This window comes from Sinohyriopsis cumingii, chromosome 15 (assembly GCF_028554795.1).
Source record: "Sinohyriopsis cumingii isolate HCF-2022 chromosome 15, ASM2855479v2, whole genome shotgun sequence".
NCBI lineage: Eukaryota > Metazoa > Mollusca > Bivalvia > Unionida > Unionidae > Sinohyriopsis > Sinohyriopsis cumingii.
The window spans coordinates 52,878,885-52,900,029 of NC_142975.1; the positions used below are offsets into that span (position 1 = coordinate 52,878,885).

The following is a 21,145-nucleotide window of genomic DNA, read 5'->3' on the forward strand; positions in this document are numbered from 1 at the left end:
CAATGTGGGTATGTGAGAAAGCTTGCTAGTAGCTTCTCGTGGGTCGGTGGTTCTTTCCGGGGATTTCCCGGGTTCTTCCTCCACCATTAATACTGGCCACCATGTATAGCCTATCTTGTGCTGAAAAATGGCGTTAAACCCTACAACAACAACAACAACTAATATCCGCAGCACAGACTTTTTATATATATATATATATATATATAGGGCTGACATCAAATTATATCAAGAGAGAAAAATGGTACCTATGTTATTCTGCATCATCTTACTATTATGCCTTAGATGCATTATTTTCCTTTGGATTGTAAGTTTTTAATTTTTTGTCTTAGTTCCCATTAACCTGACATGTGCAGAACCAAAGCAGTGGAGTGCATTTTTTGTGTATGTCTGATCAGGCCTTCAATGCATATTAAGTCAGATCTTATCAGCTGATCTTCAGTGACCTCACTAGTGGTCTGTATTACCCATCTGTTTGATATAGCATGTATGTACTTGGATTAATGACTATCATGATGAATTTATTTGGCTACACTTCTATGATTGCTAAATTTTACCTACATATATATATGGTCTGATGGATTTAAAGTAATGCAGTGAAATCTATTCAGTTGAAGCTGCAATCAGTCATTAATGGAGTGACATATTTTTCATATATTTGTTTTGTTGTAAAACATATATCTTGCATAGTTTTACATTGACAGACAGTCAGTTATTAGGTGAGTAATTGGTTGTGTTTGCTTCATCCAGTTACAAAAGTATCTGAAGAACCTTAAAGTTTTTAGGACACATATTGGTATGCTGGGACCAATTCTTGTAATCAGCTTTTCCTTCCATCTGTCTATTTACATTTATAATTACTAAAGCTATGCAATTCTAACATGTTAATTGGAGACCATTTTATACATACATTACCTAATACAAGTACCTTGTCTTGATTTAATCTTTTCAGGTCCTACTTTGATGGAGTTGTTGCCCTTTTTCCTTTAGTCTTAAATCTCTGCCTCAGCTGATGCTTGTAACCAGCAAGAACCAGTCAAAATGCATTTGGTTTTAACACTGTATTATAAACTAGGTTTTGTCTTTCATGGGTTTTCGCCTCATGAACTAGATTTTGGATGGAGTTGTTGGCCTTGGTGGTATTTTTTTTTCTTCATGTGGGATGTTGTTTGCAACTTGCATTGCTGAGTTACCATTAAATATTTTTGGTTGGAATATTACGACCTGTGTTTGTTTTATTGAGTTTTTCTCATCTACTCCATTTTGGGATGAGTAGTAGTAGTAGTAGTAGTAATAATAATAATAATAATAATAATAAGTACAATAATTAGAATGACTTTGTTAAAAGACGAAACTCATTTTGTCAACTGACCAGTCTTCTGTGAGACCTTTTACATATTTATAACATGCAAGTTTCACAAGTTCAGGTGTATTTAGACAACAAATGCTATTGAAACTAGACAATTGATCTACTGCAGCAATAAAATATGCACAAGGCTTTGAGGACGATTAGATAACATATTCATACCAGGAGCAGTAGTGAACATGTGTAAAACATTATTGGTGAATACATGATAATACAACATTTTAGGTGAATACAGAAAATATGATTTAGGTGTATACATGATACATGATAATACAGTGTTTTTAAGGTGAATACATGATAATACAACATTTTAAAGGTGTACATGTGATAATACAATGTTTCAAAGCTGAATACATGATAATACGTGTTAAGGGTGATACATGATAATACGTTTTAAGGGTGAATACATGATAATATGTTTTAAAGGTGAATACATGATAATACAATGTTTTAGGTGAATACATGATAATACAACATTTTAAAGATGAATACATGATAACACAACATTTTAAAGGTGATAACATAATACAACATTTTAAAGATGAATACATGATAACACAACATTTTAAAGGTGAATACATGATAACACAACATTTTAAAGGTGATAACATAATACAACATTTTAAAGGTGAATACATGATAATACAATGTTTCAAAGCTGAATACATGATAATACATTTTAAGGGTGAATACATGATAATACATTTTAAAGGTGAATATATAATAATATGTTTTAAAGGTGAATACCTGATAATATGTTTTAGGTGAATATATGAAAATACAACATTTTAAAGATGAATACATGATAACACAACATTTTAAAGGTGAATACATGATAATACAACATTTTAAAGATGAATACATGACAATACAACATTTTAAAGATGTGAGATAGCTTGTCACTAGCTTTCCCTGGGGATTTTCCCTTGTTCTTCCTCCATCAAATATACTGACTGCTATGTATAGCCTATCAAGTGCTGAAAATTGGTGTTAAACCCACAAACCATATATGCCTTTTATGGATTTAGTCTTGTCTGCTCCAGTTTGGGGAGAATTATGCCCTTTGTCAAGTAAAATCCTTATCTTAACATGGAGACTTGGATTGTTCCTTGCTGTAATAACAGCTCAAAAACCTTCAGTAAAATCCTTATCTTAACATGGAGACTTGGAGTGTTCCTTGCTGTAATAACAGCTCAAAAACCTTCAGTAAAATCCTTATCTTAACATGGGATTTTAGTGTTCCTTGCTGTAATAACAGCTCAAAAACCTTCAGCGTTCTTGAATTTAAGTAAGAACTTTGTCTCTTCAACATAGTTGTTTCATTTTGGGGGTTTGGTCTTGTCTACAAGATTTTGGACAGAGTTAATGCCCTGTTCAAATAACTTCATATCTTTACATGGTAGGCTGCTTGTATTGACAAGTCCAAGGAATTAAATTTCAAGCACTGTCTTTCATCATTTAGATGAGACTTGATCCTGAAAGCCTAGTTCCTTTGTTAAAGGCCCTGCAGAATATCTCCTGCATCTCTAGTTAAGTTCAAAATCAATATATAGATGTTTTTTTAGAGCCTGAATGAAAATGGTGCCAACCTGTTATACAATAATCTCACCTCACTGGCCATCTTGAAAATCTTGTTATCACTACCATATTTGCTGGCCTGTAATACGATACTTTTTGACCAGATAATCATAGCTTCATTTTATAACGCCGAATTGACTTGTATATGGATTTTCTCATCTGAATCACTTTATCTTTTGTCACATAAATTTCTGTGTGGAAAAAATTCTCCAAAAGTATGAAAAATAATGTGTAAAAAATATTTCATTTTTGGGTGAAGAGATCGTGTATGAAAATATACCTCACATTGAGAAGGATTTAAACAATTTCATGATCTTCAGTATAAGTGCACATTACTTTACAGGGAATAATGATTAACACTAGTGCTTAGTATTGTATTCTAATTCTAAACCCAATACAGAACTTAATATTGGCTATTCGGTTGATTGAGAGAGAGAAAGAGAGAGAGAGCAAAAAAGAACAAAAGAGAAAAAAGAAAGTATTTATTGTAACCATTTTCTGTATATACAAGCCAACAATTATACCCACATACCACATGTATGGGTGTGGGTGGTTTGGATTTTAATATGGCTTTAAAAAAAATTCAGTCATATTGCTTTGTTGTCTGTAGTGTGACATTTTAGAGGGATGTCTGGCACTAATCCATCACATGTGCACACACACACCTCTGAAAATGAATGTTACTACTAGATTCAAGATTCATTTATTACAAGTTTTCTACAGTAACTTTCAATGATTTTTTTTTTCTCTCATCATCAATCTCCCAATAAGAAAATTGCATAAATTAGGAGACAAATTTAACAATTCACTGCATTAACACCTTTTAAATTACTCTGTTGGGGCCCTGAGTGGCAGAGTGGTCTAAAGCGCTCTCCGTTATGGATCACTGCCATCTCACCTCTGTCTGCGTTGGTTCAAGTCTTGGATTCGGCCAGTGTGGGTATGTGAAAAAGCTTGCCAGTAGCTTCTCGTGGGTCGGTGGTTCTTCCCGGGGTTTTCCGGGGTTCTTCCTCCACCATTAATACTGGCCGCCATGCACAGCCTATCATGTGCTGAAAAATGTCATTAAACCCCACGACAACAACAAATTACACTGTTACTTTGTATATTATACTACTTCAGTTTTCCTTTCTACCCAACAACAAAATAAATGAGGTCATACCTCCATCTCTGCACACATACTTAATTTCATATATGGATGTATCTGTGCCTAATTAAACAAAAAAATTTAGGTGTGATTTGAAAATATAGTACAAGTCTTTCAAAGTGATGCTTGTATAGTTGCCATTTGCCATCAGACTTTTGCCATTAATATATGCATACTATTTTTTGACATGTACTAGAACTTCATTTTTTTTATAAGTGGGCAATGTTTGGTGCTTCATTGTTAAATGGATATATAATTTCAATTGCACAAAAGGAGATTGATTATGGTATCTCTTTTGTTTTCATTTATTATACCAAGAAAAAATTCTCTTTGAAAGTTGAAAATTGTGCAGATGTATATACTTACTCCATATCCACCAATAAAACTATTAAATAACGACTAAGTTTTGGAGTCCTTACATAACGAGCCTGTATGGACTTTTACAGTTTAGGACACCTTAGTTATTTCCAATGAAATGAAAAAGTATTCCCTCCAGTCACTCTCATGTATAAACATATATTCTTGATTCCATTTCAAAACTGATGTTGGCCTCAAGGTGTTAACTTTTACTTTTTGATGTTTACTTTTACAGCCCCTTTTTTTCTTTATTTGGAATCTGACCAACTTTTTTGTAAAAAGTGTCATGACACAAAGATATTTCAGGTTTATACAAATGATGCTGAAGTATTATTAAGAATGGCTTTGGTTACAAAAAAATATAAAATGTCACTGCTAATATTATTGGAGAAATCCCTGGGTTATCAAATTGGGGTTGACAGAGAAAAAAACTCTCAGTCATGTTTAGTATAGTGCACTTTAACTCCACCTTTTCATTGTGAAAATCTTAATTCAGAAATTATAAGCTTAAGTTAATGCAGAGTGAAGCCTTGCTCAATAAGGCTGGCAGCTGCAAAAATGTCATTAAAAGCTATATTGCGGCTGTTATAGCTTTGCATAAAATCACATTTATGTATTCAGTCCCACTTATTGAAAATCCGGTAAATTGTAATTGCACATCCTGGTTTTTTTTATATCTCAGACTTAACTGTTACATACAAGAGTTTTATATCTTTTGTACAGTTCTTTACACCTGCACATTATGCCACTTTCTAGACTTTTGTGGGCTTTTTGGACATTTCTTTCTCTTCTATTCTTTGGGTTTGTTCCTTCAGATTTTTTGTATATTTTCCTTTTCCAGTTCCCTTGTGGTGATCATGAGGTTTGATTTATTGTCTAATATTATTGCTTTTGGGGCTTTTTATGTCTGCACTACTTTGGGGTGGGGGAGGGGTATATAGGAAATTGTATATAGTAATGCCCATGAACACATCTATTGATCCCAATATAGCACTAAAACTACTCAATATAGACAAAGGAAATTTGGCTAAAATATTTGTACATGTAGATGAGCTAATTAGAATCTCTGGTCAAAATAAAAATCAGTTTTAAACCTTGTTTTGACACAAAGCTTTTCAGCACAAATTTTGAATTTAACAAAAATCACCAGAGGTAGACAAATAAAAATTTGATAGGTATATTTTGTGTATGTATAGATGACTTGATTAGATTTCAGATCATTACAGAAGTTTTTCATTCCTTCGCAAATTTTGTACATTTTTGGACTTATTATTTGGACATTAAGTTTGTTAAGACAATGAAATAAAGACCTCTGAAAGTAGATGAATGAAAATGTATTGGCCTGTTTCTATTTTTATGTCGATAACCTAGCTGGACTTTAAGTAATTTTTCAGGTTTTGTTTCCATTTTTGAAATTTTCAAAATACCACTTAGGTATATATATATATATATATATATATATATATATATATATATATATATATATATATATATATATATATAATTGGGTTCAGACAAAAATGACATAATTGTATGAAATTATTGCTCTATTCTACATATTTCTACATCTTTTTAGACTTGGACCTTTTCGTGTGCAGAGGCATATATGTATTACAGACACAAATCTAGTCACATATATCTTTTTTCTTATTCTTTGGCTGCTATGCAACAGTGGCGTTGTTTGTGGAATTTAGTTCTAGTTTCTCCTTAAACATTTCTCCTAGATCTGCTTTTAATGGTATCTCCCTTTGTAATATATGGAACATTGGTTTGATCTGTTTCGATTTTGATATCTGCCAGAAATAATTACATCTCCTCCATATTTTCCTATCCTATCTGTCACAAAGTTAATTTCAACTTACTGACCATTGAAGGGCTTATTCAATTGCAACTCAAGTTTTATATGAAGTTTATTAATCTGAAGAGGATTAAATTTGATGGAGTTTTGACCTTTTTTGAATTGAAGCTTTGCTACTGTTCCATGAACCTAGCTTTCTTAAACTTTGCCACATTTGCAGGAGTGTCTGTGTTGCTATTCTAAAATGGGGATTGTGAACAGAAGGAACTAACAGATTTTCTTTCTTCTATAGACATTATCCACACAAACACAGACGAAACCAAAGCACATCGATATGAACAACAACTATTCACAGGAAATTTCTTATTTTGTGGAACTTCACCTTCCTCGCAAGGTAGGTTTTGGTTTGTTTTTCTTGTTGGCCAAATCATCCTCAGTCTGTCTCATTTGTCTTGTCTGTTCCAATGTGATATCTTTATTTGAACCATTCACATCCTTCATTATCGTTATTTTGTATTGTGTACCAGTTTATTGGTAAAAGTACACAAGTTAGACTGGGATTGGTTTGCGTGCCTGCTTTGGTGCCAAAAGGCCTCTGGGTTGAATTCTTGGCAACATCTTCTTTTTGGGGGTGGGTGTGGTGAAGAGGGGTTTATGTGTGGTGACTTCTCCAACCTTCAGTAGTTGGTATTGCTGTTGGGTGCACTTCGACTGTTCTGAGGGAGTAGTCTAAACGAGGATGTCTTATCACTGGGTTCATGCTAATTTCTGTATTTAAAAAAAAACTCACACCTAAACCTTGACTGGATGTGCAAAAATCACATTGATATTTGCTGGACATACATTTATTTCTTTGTTAAATCCCTTCTTTTTATTTTAAATGAGAGGAAACAATTATCCCTATTAAATTTTCAGTTTCAGAGTTGAAGTTAACTGAGGGAATATTTCAAGGCAAATTTCAGCATACTGTAAGGGAAAAAAAGGAGTCAAGATATAAGGGTACTTGTTTAAAAGCCATGATGGGCCAGACCTTGTGGTGAATAGCACCATATTTATCCAACAATACCTGCCCCCCCCCCACCCCCCTGTTACAATTGTTTACTAATGATATATTTGATAATATCCCGTTCTTGGACAGCTCCTGTGGTCTAAGTGATTAGAGTGTCCACCTCAGATGTTTGAACCCCAGTCTAGTCATACCAAAGACTTATAAAAAGGGTACTAACAGCTGCCTTGCTTGGCACTCAGCATTAAGAGGTTAGTGTTAGGACTGGTCAGCCAGATGTCAGAACAATGTGACTAGGTGGGACATGATACTTCATGTCTGCGGCATGATGCCCCAGAATAACATCACTATAAACTGCAACACTGCAGACCTTGTAGCGATATGACTGAAAAATTATTAAAGTTACATTAAAATCTAAATCACACATATACATATCTCCTTGTGTATATCACAATTTTGGGTGTGAAAGGTCCACTCAGCAGCAATTAAGCTTTCTTTATTCTTGTTGTATGTAAAAGACTTCTTAAAGTTTTAAAAAGTTGTTGAAATAATTTTAAACTTGGGTCTAGCTGTACATGTTTTGATTAAACTCTGCTACAGTATTGTTTGAAGTAACAATTTCTGTGTTTGGCATGATGTATTGTGACATTTATCTCTGTTTATTAATCCACCTTTGTGGGGGTGTTGGTGTTGGTGTTGGTGATGTTTCTCTTGTTATATCTTTCACTCTGTCAACCCATGAAGAATTTTATTTTTGTACTATTATTCTCAAACCATTTTAGGTATTTCAACCAAACCTGGTTAGTTAGTCTGGTTAAATAAATTCAGTGTTATAAATTTTTATAAACATAATTATTAATATGAATAACAACAAATAAATTTGTATGAATATTTAAACTACCCTTTTATTTACAGATTTTTTGAAATGGAAAGCCAGCAACCACCACAATGCTCCTGATTTCAGTAAGTGCAGATTTAATTCAACACTAACAGACGTTTCTATTTTAAGTGTTTCTTGCAATACTTTTACTTGCACATGAAATTTATCAATTTGAATAGGAATATATTTGCAGCCTATATAATTAAGGCTTGCTGTCACAGTGTAACCATAATAGCATATATATTACCACATATAGTACCACTAGTTGAAAGCAGCCTATAGCATAGCAACATACAAGCTAAATGTCAGCAGTGTTACCTTGATAGCATATATATTACCACTAGTTGAAAGTAATCTGTAGCATAGCAACAGACAAGCTAAATGTCAGCAGTGTTACCATAATAGCATATATATTACCACTAGTTGAAAGCAATCTGTAGCATACCACCAGACAAGCTAAATGTCAGCAGTGTTACCATAATAGCATATATATTACCACTAGTTGAAAGCAATCTGTAGCATACCAACAGACAAGCTGAATGTCTGCAGTGTTACCATAATAGCATATATATTACTACTAGTTGAAATCAAGCTGTAGCATACCAACAGACAAGCTAAATGTCTGCAGTGTTACCATAATAGCATATATATTACCACTAGTTGATAGCAGCCTATAGCATACCACCAGACAAGCTAAATGTCAGCAGTGTTACCTTGATAGCATATATATTACCACTAGTTAAAAGCAATCTGTAGCATAGCAACAGACAAGCTAAATGTCAGCAGTGTTACCATAATAGCATATATATTACCACTAGTTGAAAGTAATCTGTAGCATACCAACAGACAAGCTGAATGTCTGCAGTGTTACCATAATAGCATATATATTACTACTAGTTGAAATCAAGCTGTAGCATACCAACAGACAAGCTAAATGTCTGCAGTGTTACCATAATAGCATATATATTACCACTAGTTGATAGCAGCCTATAGCATAGCACCAGACAAGCTAAACATCAGTGGTGCTACGATAATGACAGATATATTTTCAAATAAATATGTAGCATTCCATTAACTGAAAGCAGCCTGTAGCATATTATCAAATAAATATATAGCATGCCATTAACTGAAAGCAGCTTGTAGCATATTATCAAATAAATATATAGCATGCCATTAACTGAAAGCAGCCTGTAGAATATTATCAAATAAATATATAGCATACCATTAACTGAAAGCAGCCTGTAGGATAGTGGTTCCCAACCCCCAGGTCATGACCCAAATCAGAGTTACAAAGACATTCTGGAGGGTTGCCAGGATATTTATTGAGGGTGGCAAATCTTATAAAAATACAGAAACGGGTTGTGAGGTTCAAGATATAGAGTCAAGGCCCAAAAAGGTTCAGCACCACTGCTGTAGGATGTTGTATCATTCAGAGTTTCGTAAATTTCATCTGATATGGACACAAATTGAAGATTCTATTCATGTAATGTACTGGTTTAGGATTGTGCAATCATGTTGAAAGATGGTGTTTAAATAATTGTTTTTTTAAATGCATTGTGAATGGTAAATAATGCTGCATCTGATAAACTAGTAATACAAACACTCTGAGAAACATCATAAGAAAAAATTCCTATTTAACAGGCTTTAACGATGTCATAGTTGTTAATGTGGACAGTATGCACTGAATTGAAAACTCAGGGCCAACTTAATCTTAAAACTGCTGCCATTTTTTCCAGTGGTTTTTGCTGGCTCCAACATCAAGGCTTACATCCATCCATGTACAGTTCAAATGGCAGACAACAGTGTTTTAAAAAACTCAATTTTGTTGAACCTTCCTTACCGTAAGGGACACCATGTATAGGTCACATGATTAGTCAGTATGCAGATCAAATGTGATTGTCAGTTCAGTTTTTTTTAAGCTACTAACCAAGTTTTTGTAGTTGTTCCACAAGTTCAGCATTTTAGCTAAAGATTTTCATTACTCATCTAAAATACATACGGACTTGGACTAATATTGTTTCCTTTATATTGCACCAAGTTTACAGTGATTCCTTCCTCTAGCCATTTTTATAACACTGGTCAGCATTACTACCATAAAGACATATAATGGGCCACCTGCAAAACTAAAAACCAGGCTTTATGACTGTATTCCTGTTCAATTCAAATTGCAGCCAACAGAGTTTAAAAACCTCAAGCATTTGGAGGATGGTTTTCAATGTGACAACTATGTCTATAATACATTCCTTTCATTACATAATATTAACCCATACTTCAGCTGACTGCAGATGATTTCTTGCATTCCTCAGCTACCATCACTCTAATCCAACTGAAGTGGTGTCCAATAAAGTTCAATTACTCAGCCACTTAATTATATCTGGATATACTTCAGGAAGGAAAAAGGCATTATACTGTAATCTGTGAAACAGTTTCAATATGGTTGCCAGCTGTGTGTGATGTTTTTGAAAGCTTTGTTGCAAGAACAAGCTATGCAAAATGATATTCAGTAATATTCATAACTCCATGATACAAATAAATATGAAAACTAAATAGTATTAATATTAATAAATATGAATACTAATAAACATGAATACTAATAAACATGAATACAAATAAATATGAATACTAATTAATATGAATGCTACTAAATATGAATACTAAATAATATGAATACTACATAATATGAATACTAATTAATATGAATACTAAATAATATGAATACTAATAAACATGAATACTAATTAATATGAATACTAATTAATATGAATACTAATAAACATGAATACTAAATAATATGAATACAAATAAATATGAATACTTTACTAATAAACATGAATACTAATAGATATGAATACTAATAAATATGAATACTAATTAATATGAATACTAATTAATATGAATACTAAATAATATGAATACTAATTAATATGAATACTACATAATATGAATACTACATAATATGAATACTAATTAATATGAATACTAATATGAATACTAATTAATATGAATACTAATAAATATGAATACAAAAATATGAATACTAATTAATATGAATAATAATAAATATGAATACTAAATAATATGAATACTAATAAACATGAATACTAATTAATATGAATACTAATAAACATGAATACTAAATAATATGAATACAAATAAATATGAATACTTTACTAATAAACATGAATACTAATAGATATGAATACTAATAAATATGAATACTAATTAATATGAATACTAATTAATATGAATAATAATAAATATGAATACTAAATAATATGAATAATAATAAACATGAATACTAATAAATATGAATACTAATAACTGTGAATACTAATAAATATGAATACCAATAAATATGAATACTAATAAATATGAATATTGATAAATATTATTGTAAACCTCTTCTCGTTTCCATGGCAATAAAGAAAACTAATAAAATTACTTCTTAAGTTGATTAGGACTGGTGAATTTGAAAGCTTGCATGGTAAGTTTAGATTCATCAGGTAATTACTAATGTAACAAGTTTTATAAATGTGAGGGGTAATTACTAATGTAACAAGTTTTATAAATGTGCGGGGTAATGTTTTAGCCATGGAGAGCTAGAAAGTCTGTACCAGTTGTTGCATGGAAGTGGTTGCTATATGATTATTACTTATTTATCTTGAGTTTTCAATATTAGTTATATGAAGACAATACATTGATAGCTCCATAAGTAAGGAACAGTTTATACTAGTAGCGTACCAAAATTCAGCACAGAATAAAGATAAAGTAACAATCATATAGCATTCTGTTCCATGCAGCAACTGAAAGAGATGCTCACTGTTTTCTATATTGAAGATTCAAATGTAGCATATGTATTGAATCTCATTTGAAGTTCTTTTAAATAATAATAATAATAATAATAATAATAATAATAATAATGACTTTATTTAAAGAGGGTAACACAATTAGCTAATCTACTTTGAGGCCCTCATACAAAAGAATTTATTTATTTTAGCTGCATCTCTGAAGTCACTGCATATATAGGGTTTGGAAGAAGGAAATTGAGTGGGCATTTCTAATCTCAGCTGGAATACTATTCCAGAGCAAAGTTCCAGAGTATTGGAAACTTTTTTAAAATAATTCCTTATTTGGTTTGGGAATTGTATACTGTTTGATAGGGGGCCCCCGAGTGGCTGAGTGGTCTAAAGCGCTCTCCGTCATGGATCACTGCCATCTCACCTCTGTCTGTGTGGGTTCGAGTCTCGGATTTGGCCAATGTGGGTATGTGAGAAAGCTTGCCAGTAGTTTCTCGTGGGTCGGTGGTCCTTTCCGGGGTTTTCCCAGGTTCTTCCTCCACCAGTAATACTGGCCGCCATGTATAGCCTATCTTGTGCTGAAAAATGGCGTCAAACCCTACAACAACAACAAATAACAACTGTTTGATAGACATGGATCGCAGGTGGGGGAGTATTGCCAGGTAGTCTATACTGGAATAGTGATTTTAAGTATTCAGAAGCACTATTATTGGATATCCTGTACATTAATTTGGCTTTTCTCAAATGGATCTGGTCTTTAATAGGTATTATTTTTAACTTACCTGCTAACTTTTCCTTGCTTTCTTTCTTGATCAATATTAGCCCAAATGTTCTTTTTTGAAGATGTGCCAGCTTTGCAATTCATTTGAATTACCCCATACTGTATTACAGTAGTCTAAATAGGGTTGTATGTAACTGTTATAAAATAATTGTGCTTTTCAGGGAGAAAATGTCTTATCCTACTAAGAAGCCATAAACTTGAATTGATTTTTTTTACTGATGTGTTTGATATGTCCAGTCAATGATAGGTTATTATCAAAACACCAAGTAGTCTATCATGACAGACCATTTGCATGTTCAGTCCATGATAGGTTATTATCTACCATAACACCAAGTAGTCTATCATGACAGACCATTTGCATGTTCAATTCATGATAGGTTATTATCTACCAAAACACCAAGTAGTCTACCAAAACACCAAGTAGTCTATCATGACAGACCATTTGCATGTTTAGTCCATGATAGATTATTATCTACCATACCACTAAGTAGTCTACCAAAACACCAAGTAGTCTATCATGACAGACCATTTGCATGTTCAGTCCATCATAGGTTATTATCTACCAAAACACCAAGTAGTCTATCATGACAGACCATTTGCATGTTTTTATCCGTCCATGTCATAGTTCATCACTATCAAGATTTGTCCTTTTTTGCCTTGTTGAGATAAGTAATATCATCAATACCATGCTGACATTATTCTGATATTATCTTTTCACCTGCCAAAATTCAATGACAAAAGTTTTCTGGAGCAGCTGCCTCAGATTGTAAAATTATTTATTATGTCTTTATAGCATATACTGAAAAAAATCAGAAGTTTCTTTGTCTCTTTTGTCTGTGTCTAGCAGTAGACCTTCTGTTATGACAATATCTCAGGTCTCCAGCATTCAGTTTCTGATCTACTTTAACGTTCTTCACCATTTTAAAAGGCACACAAGATAAAGTTTTTTTTTTGTACAGCTGTTGCAAAAGAAAAACAATATTATGTATTCTACCCTGTCTGTATCAAGAATAAACAACATGCTGCAGTTTTAGCAAGGTGGCAATGTGTCAGATCTTCATTAAGCACATTCTGTATGCATCTCAAGCATCTTACTATGCAGATTTAGGAAATGCGGGCAAATTAAAGCTTGCTGTCACAGCTGTTTCTATTCATCTTAATCACGTTTCTTCATCAAAAACCAAATTGCCTAAGACTTGTAGAATACAGTGCAGTGATTGCTTTCAGTGCAATACTGGCACAACTCTGATTCTCCAAAATTTGCAGCTTTATCTGAATTAAGTTTACATTTTTAAGTTTGCCATTTACAGTTCCTCTTTGTTGTTTTACTTTGTATTGTTGAGTTTCCCTGCAAATATTGACTAGATCTATCATAATTTTCTTGCATTGGGACCTTCTACGATATGTAATCTAAGCCCAGTTCCTGCTTTCCAGCAGATATAAGATGATTTCTTGCATTCACTGACTTTTCTAATGAAAATATATATATATATATATATATATATATATATATATATATATTAAAAAGTATATATGGATAATATTATTATGCTTGGTGTGTGTGGTATTAGTGGTACATATATTACTGATATCACTGATATACTAGATTGCTACTGTAAAAAATATTCCTGTGGTACATAAAACAGTGCTTTGTCCCTTAACCAGTACTTCACTAGTTTCTGTCCGTAATGAATGTACAGTAATTCCCAAGTAGTCTTGTTCGGAATTTAATGTTGTTAACATGTTTTGTTTTACATGACATAATAATTCTGCATTTAAAAGATAAAAAACGATTGCATTTGTCTCAAAAAATATTTTTTTTGAATATTACGAATATCATGATCCATTAATCACATGTTTGACATGTCACATATGTGAATGGAGTGGCCGTATGGGATTTATTAAAGTTATTCAGTTCAAATCAGATTTTTTATAACAATATTAGATTAAGAAAACAAAAAACTAAAGGTCATTTTTAGTTATTTACTAGCATATATGTTAATATCACTGGACAACAAATTTTTACAAAAGTCATGTTACTGAAATAAAATTAGTCAATTCTTATCAATTTTTATGTGCTGAACACGAATATGACAGTCAAATTGCAAAATTGGCTCTAGTTTTTTTGTAATCTGCAAGAAATTAATGTTTACATAACGAAATGCATTCCAATAGTAAAAGGTCAACTGTAATAGCCTACCTATAAAAAATCAAGTCATTGACTACATCTTAGATTTCTTCGCCTGTCTCTTGTACAGCTGTTCGGGAGCATCTCTGAGGAGTGTCCAGCAGTAGTCAGCCAGCATTGTAGTGGACCATTTTCCCTGGTATCTTTGTTCCATTGTTGCGATATCTTGATGAAAACGTTCGCCGTGTTCATCACTAACAATACCACAGTTGCTAGGAAAGAAATCCAAATGGGAATGAAGGAAGTGAATCTTTAGAGACATATTGCAGCCAAGTTTCTTATACTTCATCAACATGTCTTCTACTAGTTCCTTATAGTTTTCTGCCCTAACATTTCCGAGGAAGTTTGTAGAAACTAGGCGAAAAGCATTCCATGCTTGTTTCGCGTCACCTTCCAGCAAGTTGTTGAACCGGTCATCTTTGAAAAGCTCTCGAATCTGAGGACCCACAAAAACTCCCTCTTTAATCTTTGCTTCGCTGAGTCGAGGGAATTTTTCATGCAGGTATCGGAATGCTGGCAAAGTCCGGTCAATGGCTTTCACGAAGTTCTTCATCAAACCTAGTTTGATGTGAAGGGGTGGTAGCAAGATTTTCTGAGCCTCAACCAGAGCTGGGTGTTGGATATTCTTCTCTCCAATGGCTACATTCTGCCTGTGAGTCCATTCCTTCCTCATGTAGTACATTTCCCTTGCTCGGCTATCCCACTCGCATAAGAAACACATGTATTTTGTATATCCTTGCTGCAGTCCCATTAAAAGGGCAACTACCTTCAAATCACCACAGAGGTGCCAGCTGTACTTGTTATACTCAATGGAATTCAGTAGCTGCCTTAAGTTATCGTATGTCTCTTTCATGTGGACAGCATACGCTACTGGAATAGATGGAAGAATGTTTCCATTGTGCAAAAGCACAGCCTTGAGACTCAGTTTCGAAGAGTCCACAAATAGTCTCCATTCTTGTGGGTCATGAGTGATTTTTAAAGCATTCATGAGGCCCTCAATATCGGAACAGAATATCAGATTACTTTCCTTTCTGAAGAAAGGCTCCAATTGCTGGTGGCGCTTTCGATATGCAGTAATTGTGACATCTTCTTCTAGAAGATTCCATTGTTGGAGTCTTGATCCTAGCAATTCTGCCTTGTTCTTTGATAAGTCCAAATCACGAATCAGGTCATTTAGTTCTTCCTGTGTTATTCTGTGTGGGGTTGATGATGCACCACAGTGAAAATCTGGATCACTGCATGCTGATGGACCAGGAGAAGAACAGGTCGACTCACCTTTGTCTTCGTCAGATGAATCAAGAGAATATTCTGCTGGAGGTTCTGGAATAGGAAGTCCCTCACCATGTGGAACTGGTCTCAATGCAGACGGAATGTTTGGGTAGACTATTCTCGACTTCTTTCGCTTCGTTATTCTGCCGGAAAGAGGAGGAACCAAGCAGAAGTAACAGTCATTTAGGTGGTTGCTTGGCTCTCTCCACACCATTGGGACTGCAAACGGCATTGATGACCTTTTGCAATTCAACCACTGTGAAAGCTGTGTTGTACATGTAGCACAGCATATATGCGGAGCCCAAGGCTTGTCTTGGTCACCAACCTTGCATCCGAAGTAAAGATGATATGCCTTCTTCACTTGAGAATTGATACTTTTCTTCTGGTTGGCAAATGTGACTTCCCCACAAATATAGCAAAAATTGTCCGCGGTATTAACACACTTTCGAGGCATTACTGTTCTTTATTGTACGTAAATGGATAAAATAATAAGTTTTATGTAACAGTAGCTTGAACTGTCTCGCACAACGTCTAAAATATTTTAAATGCTGAACCTATCTGATTGGGCTTTATATAGTACACTGCTTACGTCAGCTTCAGCAGCCGCCTGGCATTAGTATAATAGGCCTACACATGTATAGTACACTGCTGACGTCAACTTACTTCAGCAGCCGCATGGCATTAGTATTGCATTGCATCAGAAAATGATGCAATCAACTGTGGATGATGTGAGCATGATGGTATTATGCAATGTTACATCATTATTCCGGATGTTGCTGCAGTCCTACTGGAGAAATTTACACAGTGAAACATAGAAAATGAGGTATATGAATATCTTCAAAACGAGAGCCAATACAAATTTTTCACGGTTATATTCGTGTTCGGCACACCAAAATACTACAGATTAGGGCCTTTTCAAGTCAGTAATGATTTCACTGTTGACCAGTGTATGTCAAGGACGTATATTCCTTTGAAGGACAAAGAATCTTTCTGTGATTTTCAGGGAGAAGATGTACGTCCATTAAATATTTTCTCATTTGAAGAGTCAATTTTTTATGTATGGCCTTTCTTATAAATATCTTGCCTGGGCATTTTTTCCTGGCCTGTTGTATCAATAGTATTGCTAGACTATGGTAGGCTTTAGTGTCAACAATTCCTATTTTTATCAACAGGCTCTCAAATATCAGCGCACTGTCTTTTACAGGATATCGGCTTTGGCATAAGTTTAATCAGCTCATTTCAGTTATGTTGGTTGGATTACAACTTGTACAGCAATTAACATACATGGGTGTGGGTGGGGGCTGTAATTTTCTTTTGAGCTATTTTATTTTCTTTATCTCAATGCACGTTTTTCTTCAAATAGTATAATTGATACAATATAACATTATTTTACCATAAATCAGAGCAAGATGCTTTTTACAGATCTTGGTAGTGAGAGACTGAATTTTTCTTTAAAATAATATCAGGGCCCTGCTTCAGAAGATAACATTTTTGGTCTCTAATATAATTGTGGTATACAATGGTATGTATTGCATCAATTCTACCTGTATTATCAAAATTACTTGAAAAGCAAGTAGCTATGCAAGTCTGTGAAGTTTTTAAAACTTACTCCCTATTTCATAAGGCACAGTCAGGATTTAGAAAGTACACCTCATGCCAAACAGAACTTACCAAATTATCTTTGGCTACAAGAAATGGATAATGGACATATGACTGGGATTGTTTTCCTTGACTTCAAGAAAGCCTTTGGTCTCATTGAACATGAAATTCTGCTACAAAAGTTTAACTGTTACTGATTTGACAATTCTTCTTTGAACTGGTTTAGATCATACCTAAACCAAAGATCTGAATAAGTAAGCATTATTAGCTCACAAATCCACACTATTCATTCAGGGGTCCCTCAAGGCTCTGTGTTGGGCCATCTCCTCTTTCTTATCTGTGTACAGGTAAACGATCTATCATTAAATAATGAATCATCAAATACAGATTTTTTGCAGATGATGCAACCTTGTATACATCTACCTCTGACACTGAAGTTATCCAAATGAGATTAGAATCATACCTTCAAAACAAGCACAACAAAATAGGATGGTAATTAATGATGGTAAAACAAAATGTATGGTTTTACAAGTTAGTGAACCCAGAACTTACTCTTACAATAAATAATCATCATTAGAAAATGTGAAACATGAAAAGCTTATAGGTGTGTCTGTAGATAATAATTTACAATGGGATGACCATATTGATATGCTTTGTGCCACGGATTTGTACAAATCCCTTTATTTATTTAATACATGTACATGGGTTTTGTTTTTTGTGTACAATCATACCTGAGGGTGATTTATGTATATTGTACAATATTTCAAAACAGTGAGGTGGGTTCATCCTATGCTGCATGTGCAAAGTGCTTTTGATGGGAAAAACCGAATACTTCCAGCACACAGATAATGTATGGCTGCATCATCTGTGTATAAATGCCTCACTGTAAGATTACAATTTAGACATTACGGAACATCTTGTCAGTGAGCGATCTACTTAAGGACTTGCACATCTTCATCTGTAGAGCTGATCAGAGTCGCAGCTGTAGAGCTGATCAGAGTCAGCATGGTACCAACTGTAAAGCTAACCATAGAAGTTGACCATAGCAGCTATAAAGCTGAACCATAGCAGCCATAGAGCTGCGTGAACAGTGTTGCTGGTCGAGTAGCAGGTGATTGGGCATTGCTGACTGATTGGTGGATGCTGATTGCTTGATTGACCCAAGGAATTGAATGGTAGTCGGTGACTACCTGGAATACGGGCAGCTTGATTGACCAGTGATTGACGGAGTGTGTAACTCCATACATGTAATCTTTTAGCTGTGGGCTAATTTTGGGGTTTGTAATACCCAGTGTTTTGGGATAGTAAATTTCAGCTTGATAGGATTTTTAAACTTCAGAAATGGGCAGCACATATTATTTTGATCATCCATCAAAAGCATTGTTTACAGAAATAAAATGTTACACAATAAATGAAAAAATAGATTTTCACAAGGCAGTTCTTGTATATGAACGTCTACATGCAACTGCACCAGAGCATCTTCAGGATCTATTCAGGCCTTTGTCAACACAGTACCAGTGGAAATCAATATCACATGGAAACCTTTAAGCATCGAAACCAAGAACAGAGCAATTTAATAAGTTTCCAATACTCTGGCACAGTTCTCTGGAATAAGTTTCCACTGCATGTAAAATCTGCTGAAAAAATTACAGTATTTAAGAAGAGATATCATGAGCATGTATGTGCTTCTAATAGATAATAGAATTTAGTATTTAAATACTAAACATGTTAAAATAAACAGTAATTATTGCTATCTTCATATAATGCACATTATTGTACTCTTCTTAAGAGGGCCTCAATGGAGAATAGTCCTTGACTAAATGAGTCAACCTATATAAATAAAGTATTATTATTAGTTCTTCTTCTCACTTAGCATTTAAAAATCAAAATTGCTAAATGCATGTTCATTGTGTCACTGAATTTGTAGTTGAAGTTCCACATTTTAATAAATCATTTTGTAAGATCATGTCTTGGAGAAAAATTCTCACTGAATTAAAAAATACAGTGTATGACAAAACATTCATAAATGAAAATGTTCGAAATAGCTATTCAGCATTGGAGGCAGTAGTGACAGAAATAAATACCAGTCAGTGTCTTGTCAAGTAATGATCATTATAAATACCAGTCAATGTCTTGCCAAGTAATGATCACTATAAATACCAGGCAATGTCTTGTCAAATAATGATCATTATAAATACCAGTCAGTGTCTTGTCAAGTAATGATCATTATAAATACCAGTCAGTGTCTTGTCAAGTAATGATCATTATAAATACCAGTCAGTGTCTTGTCAAATAATGATCATTATAAATACCAGTCAATGTCTTGTCAAGTAATGATCATTTTAAGTATCAGTCAATGTCTTGTCAAGTAGTGACAGAACAAAATACCAGTCAGTGTCTTGTCAGGTAGTGACAGAAATAAATACCAGTCATTGTCTTGTCAAGTAGTGACAGAAATAAATACCAGTCAATGTCTTGTCAAGTAATGATCATTATAAATACCAGTCAATGTCTTGTCAAGTAGTGACAGAAATAAATACCAGTCAATGTCTTGTCAAGTAATGATCATTATAAATACCAGTCAATGTCTTGTCAAATAATTATAATTATAAATACCAGTCAATGTCTTGTCAAGTAATGAACATTATAAATACCAGTCAATGTCTTGTCAAGTAGTGACATAAATAAATACCGGTCAGTGTCTTGTAAAGTAATGATCATTATAAATACCAGTCAGCGTCTTGTCAAGTAATGATCATTATAAATACCAGTCAGTGTCTTGTCAAATAATGATCATTATAAATACCAGTCAATGTCTTGTCAAGTAATGATCATTATAAGTACCAGTCAATGTCTTGTCAAGTAGTGACAGAAAAAAATACCAGTCAATGTCTTGTCAAGTAGTGACAGAAATAAATACCAGTCAATGTCTTGTCAAGTAATGATCATTATAAATACCAGTCATTGTCTTGTCAAGTAGTGACAGAAATAAATACCAGTCAATGTCTTGTCAAGTAATGATCATTATAAATACCAGTCAATGTCTTGTCAAGTAATTATAATTATAAATACCAGTCAATGTCTTGTCAAGTAATGATCATTATAAATACCAGTCAATGTCTTGTCAAGTAGTGACAGAAATAAAATACCAGTCATTGTCTTGTCAAGTAATGATCATAATCTTTTTTCTTCATTTGATTGTAATCATTACAAGTGTGACATGCCGTTCTCTTTTAAAACATTAAAAGAGGCAGCTGATTGTCACAGTAATGGCTTCTGACACTTTCATGGCAACCTCATTAAGTGCTTACTTGGCAGCTAAGCTCAATTTATTTGTGAAGACTGTTGAGAGCTTAATGACTCAACTTTATTGTGATAACAC

General features: G+C 33.7%; 1 protein-coding gene across 6 annotated transcripts in view; it reads left to right on the forward strand.

Annotated features, from left to right (window-relative positions):
- Window positions 1–21,145, forward strand: part of LOC149781801 (uncharacterized) — a 440,127-nt gene that overhangs the window by 304,557 nt on the left and 114,425 nt on the right. For 4 of the 6 annotated variants that reach the window (XM_089935960.1, XM_089935961.1, XM_089935963.1 and 1 more), the window contains 2 exons: window positions 6,536–6,637; window positions 8,165–8,212. In XM_089935960.1, coding sequence (XP_089792086.1) covers window positions 6,536–6,637; window positions 8,165–8,212 — 150 coding nt within the window. The remainder of the gene's footprint in view (window positions 1–6,535; window positions 6,638–8,164; window positions 8,213–21,145) is intronic. The other 2 variants (XM_089935962.1, XM_089935965.1) reach the window with 1 other exon arrangement.